This window comes from Cucurbita moschata, unplaced genomic scaffold (assembly GCF_002738365.1).
Source record: "Cucurbita moschata cultivar Rifu unplaced genomic scaffold, Cmos_1.0 Cmo_Scf00027, whole genome shotgun sequence".
Taxonomy (NCBI): domain Eukaryota; kingdom Viridiplantae; phylum Streptophyta; class Magnoliopsida; order Cucurbitales; family Cucurbitaceae; genus Cucurbita; species Cucurbita moschata.
In genome coordinates this window covers 1853456-1858762 of record NW_019268543.1, presented here as the reverse complement: position 1 = coordinate 1858762, position 5307 = coordinate 1853456, and the positions used below count along the sequence as shown (strand labels likewise).

General features: G+C 31.9%; 1 protein-coding gene across 1 annotated transcript; it reads right to left on the bottom strand.

Annotated features, from left to right (window-relative positions):
* Positions 1–1625: 1625 nt before the first annotated feature.
* On the bottom strand, positions 1626–4579 carry LOC111462978 (UPF0481 protein At3g47200-like). The gene is made up of 3 exons (XM_023106810.1): positions 3958–4579; positions 3422–3835; positions 1626–1955 (listed from the first exon to the last, which is right to left on the bottom strand). The coding sequence occupies exons 1-3, from the start codon at positions 4510–4512 to the stop codon at positions 1626–1628; spliced, it is 1299 nt and encodes a 432-aa protein (XP_022962578.1). The 5' UTR covers positions 4513–4579.
* Positions 4580–5307: the final 728 nt, after the last annotated feature.

Sequence of the window (5307 nt, the reverse complement as noted above, 5' to 3'; positions counted from 1 at the left end):
GTATCATTTAAATAAAAATGACATAATTCACCAAGTAGCTGATACACATTTACTCTTAAGATTAAAAGTGTAAATTTTAATATGTTACTTATTTTATTTTTTTTAAAAATGATTTATGAAACCTAATTGAGGTTTGAATTGACTCTTACGATACATCAATTACTTATCCGTACTATATGAATGTGAAATAATTAATGTCTTAATTGGCGATTCGTTTTAACTTCTTTATATTAATTAAATATTTTCATTAAAGATTCAAACATATACAAAGTCCCATGAAATAGGACAGAAGTTCAACAAAAACAAACAAGTATCTTATCAACAATAGAACTGAAGTGAAAGCAGCATGTTTGAAGTTTCAATGGGCCGAATTTGGAAACAGACAAGAGAGAATGTCAAATGGGGTGGGCCGAATTATGTGGTATAAGGTTGAATAGATGGTGAACAACGAAGAAAGGGTTTTGATTTTCTAACTTAAATCATTATTTGGCTAATATTTTTCATAATATGGTATCAAAAACTCCACTATAAAACAACCATTCATAAACGTCATTTTAACAAAATCTTCTGTCGCCTGTTTATGGGTTCTACATAGCAATGTTGGGCTTCTTTCATTCAAGTTTAAGCAGTTTCTACGAACAACTCCAATTTCATCTTGTTAGCAAACAGTTTAGAAAGTTATTCCAATGTCTAAACTTATATTGTTCTCTGCCTATCAAATCCTTTCAACTACGATGGGGACATGGACCGATGGAAATGATTTGAAGGATACAAACTCTTTTATTCATCTTACATAATAGTTTTGGAACTCAAAAGATGGTACAACCTTTATTACTTTATCGTTGTTTGCTTTTGTTGAAATGCAATACCCACATTTTAAAATTTTTCCTTTTGACTTTTTTGGATTAATATCTTAACCTTATTAGTCTTAAAGACTATAAAATCTCTATAATAAACTGAAGGTATGATAAAAAAAAAAAAAAATATAGAATTGTTTTTTTTGTCATTTATTAAATAACTAAACCATGATAACAAATTTAAATATAGGTCTTAAAAAACATTCATGGCTAGAAATTTTCAGGCATGGTAACAAACTTAAATATAATATAATATTTATTGAAAAATGTATTTAATCACGCCAGAGGAGAAAATGAGTAATTTTTTTTTTTAAAAAAAACCTATATATATATATATATATATATATATATATATATATATATATATATATATATAATACACGTTTGGCTGGCTAGAAAATGTAGATATACAAGAATATAGTTTGAAGGAGTGTTAGAACAATGTGAAAGGTTACTACAAAAGAAGGAGACAATAGCTCATGGTATATTGAAATAGTTATGTTTGAGTGAAGTTTTCGCCTTGAGACATCAATCTATTGCAATGCTCATGTAAGACTTTTTTTTATATTGTTGAAGCCATCATTACTTGGGAGTTCTAAAAATTTATCAAGATTGTTAGACAATTTTGAAACTTCTTTATCATTACGTGCAATATTGCTGATTATGATTCTGATTTTCACAAGTAAATATACATCTGGCTGATTATGATTATGATTTTCACAAGTAAATATACGTCTTGCTTATCAAAATTCGACATATTTGATACACTTACTCTAATTTCTTGAGGGAAAAATCGTCATAGCTATCAAGTTTTAGTTTGCTAAAAAATGCGGATATAACTGAGAATATAGTTTGAAGGAGTGTCATAACAATGAGCAAGGTTGCAATAATGGAGATAGTAGTCCTTGGCATACTGAAATAGTTATGCTTAAGTGAACCTTTCGCCTTGTTCCATCTTCTATTATAGTGCTCGTATAAAGCTTTGTTGGTATTGTTGAAGCAATCATGGTATGGTTGTTCAACAAATTTGCAAAGATCATTAAACATTTTTGCAACTTCTTGATCACAACCTCCATTATCATTAATTATGATTCCTTTCTTGCTCAAGTAAACTCACGTCTTTCTCTGTGTTTATCAGAACATCCATTTTTCAAGGAAAAATGTTCAAATGCTATCAAATTTCGTATCATGAGTTCGAAGAAAGCATCGGTAACTAAAGTGAGAGTGTGAAAATCCCATTTTTAAAGCTTATGTTGATCACACATTTGGCATTTTCTTCTTTCTTGATGGAGGATGAGTTCTCTTGCACCTGCTTTTCTTATTATTGTTGTCCTTTGGAAGCATGTAGAAGGTTAAAATATCAACCAACTGTTTTGGCTTTATCAACAATGCATTAGAAAAACAATTCTCATCTCCAAATCCACAATGTAAGAATACAAATGTAAAGTCGTATAGACGTCGAAGAATGAAGAAAAAGATTTGATTTTCCAACATAATCAAATCAATATATATTTTATGGGTTCTTTTGTATAAGAAAAGATATAAGTCGTTTTAAGTTAAGAGAACGCATTTGGGAAGTATTGGATATAATATAGTATCATAAACTCAATAGAAATAACCATCCACAAGCATCAAGCATCATTGTAATGAAATCCTCATTGCTCATGTCTATGGGATCTGCATAGTACTTTTGGGCTTCTTTCACCCAAGTTTGGGCAGTTGCCAGGACTTCTACTTAGGTTATCTTATTACCTAGACGACTTAAAAAGTTAAGATAATGTCGGTGTTTATATGGTTCCGTGCCTATTAAATCTTTTCGACTACGATGGTGTAATGGGCATGAAGGGTAATAGGCTCTTTTATTCATCTTGCCTAGTAGTTTGGGAACTCAATAAATGGTACATTCTTTATCAAGAGGAGGATGTTCTTCCCTGGAGGATTGCAACATTACTGTAAACTTAGTTCAATCTTACTCATTTTAATAACAATGTGTTGTTTGGTTGTTGGTTGAAAATGAAATACCCACGTTTCCGTATATTTTAAAAATTACTAAAAAGAAGGAAGCAAAAATGAATTTAAATGAGGAAGAAGTGCCTTGTCTCCAAATTGGTGGAAGAAAAATGACTTGAAGGCAAGCTTGCGGTTCTCAGCCCTCTCAAATCACAATTATTTAAAGGTTATTCATTATCTTCAAAATTAAATTATGTTCCATTGATGTCATTTTCGAATAAATATCTTTCATTTTATTGGGCTTACAAGCCTATTAAATGAAAGCCCATTAATTAAATAAGCACGGTAACAAACTTAAATATGACATAACCTTGTTAACACTTAACTAGATAAGAGAAGCTACTGAGGAAAAAAAACATACATATATTATAGGGATTTTTAAGAAAAAGCAGATATCCCAGAGAATATAGTTTGAGAGAGAGTCACAATAATAAGTAAAGATGCAGCACAAAAGGAGATAAAAGCCCATGGCGTGCCTTGTTTCATCGTCCATCACAATACTTACGTAAAGCTTTGCTGGTATTGTTGAACTTGCCTTCACGTGGTTATTGAACAAATTTGCAGAGATTGTTAAACAATTTTGAAACTTCTTTATCACTGCCTCCAATATTGTTGGTTATGATTCCAGCTTTCACAAGTAAATTCACGTCTTTCTCCGTGTTTATCAAATCATTCATGAATACGATATATTGGATACACTTTCTTTGATTACCCAAGGGAAAATGCTCAAATGCTATCAGATTTCGCATGGTGGGTTCGAAGAAATCATCAATAACTAAAGGTGGAATGGTTAAAATCTCATTTTTGAAGCTTATGTCCATCACATGCTTGAAATCTTCTGCTTTCTTAATGGTGACACTAGCCTCATGAAGCTCAGTTATCGATGGAGGAGTTATTAGGCGATTATTATTATTGTTCTCTAGAGACGTCTTTGAGACGAAGTGGAAGCTTAACAAATCAACTAAGTGCTTTGGTTTTATCGACGATAGATCAGAAAGAGAATAATTGTCAATGAGTCCACGTTTATAAAACATAAAGGTTATGTGTATAAAGGAGATGGAGATTGTATTTGGTATAAGGTGGAACAGACGTTCAAGAAGGAAGAAATGGACTTGATTTTCCAACATATCAAATCAGTAAATATCTCCATAGATCTTTGGTGGAAGGTAAGATCTAAATTGTTTGGAGTTTGGAAGCATGTATTTGGGTAGTATCGGTTATGATGTTGTATCAAGAACTCTACTAGGAAACAACCATCCACAACCATCATGTTAAGAAATTTCTCATCATTCATGTTTATGGGTTCTCCATAGCAATTTCGAACTTCCTTCATCCAAGTTCGAGTATTGTTCTTAATTAGCTCAAAGGAATCCATCGGGTTACCTAGATGGCTTAGAAAATTCGAACAGTATCGAAGCTTATATGGCTCAGAGGCTAACAAATTCTTTCGGTGATGATGAAGTGGACCTATGGAAATGACTTGAGGGGTATAGGCTCTATGATGCATATTGCGTAACAGTTTAGGAACTCGAAAGATGCTACATTTTTCATTAACAGGAGGTAGCTTGCCCAACATTTCTTTTATGGATAGTACAACATTAGGATGAGGTTGTTCACCTTGTTTAGCTTCACTATTTTTTGGCATATTGTATGATTTGTCGTTTGCCTGATCAACTTCAGTCTGACTATTTTCTATTTCAAACGAACATTCACGTTTTCAAATTTCCACATATATTTAAAAAGGAACGAAAATAAGGAACCAAAAATGAATTTAATGAAAAGAAAAGATACCTTTGTGTGCAAATTGATGGAAGAAGATGGTGGTGGTGAATGAAAATGAGGGAAGGAAGTGGAAGAAATAAGAAGGCTAAGGTTGGGATGACGAAGTAAACTACCACTAATGGCGGCCTGACATATATGATGGCATGGAGGAGTAAATATATAGACAGCTCAAGGACTACCACTCACTCTTCATTTCCATCTACCTTCCTTCAAACTAGTGCTTCTCCTCTCTCTCAAATGACGATAAGTATTAATGAGATATGAAAAGAGAAATATATTTATGAATAAGACATATTTGGGTTCTAATTGCCAAGGGGTTTTTTACTTGGAGCTTACTTATCAAGGAATAATAAGATAATTTTCATCGATGTTAAGGCATGATGGAAATCGAGCATTTCTTATTTGGGTGTGAAAATCTCTCTCTAGTAAACGCATTTTGAAATCGTGAGACTGACGACGATATATAACAAGTTAAAGTGGACAATATCCGTTAGAAATGGACTTAGGTTATAAAATTATTCAATCTTACTAATTTTTGTCATATTATAAGATAGGTTGTTTCTTTGGTGTGGTGGGAACTTATTATTTACCACTCACTAAAATAAAATAAACAAAATCTAAAACTTTAATTTTTTTTCTTCTATAAGAAAGTACAATT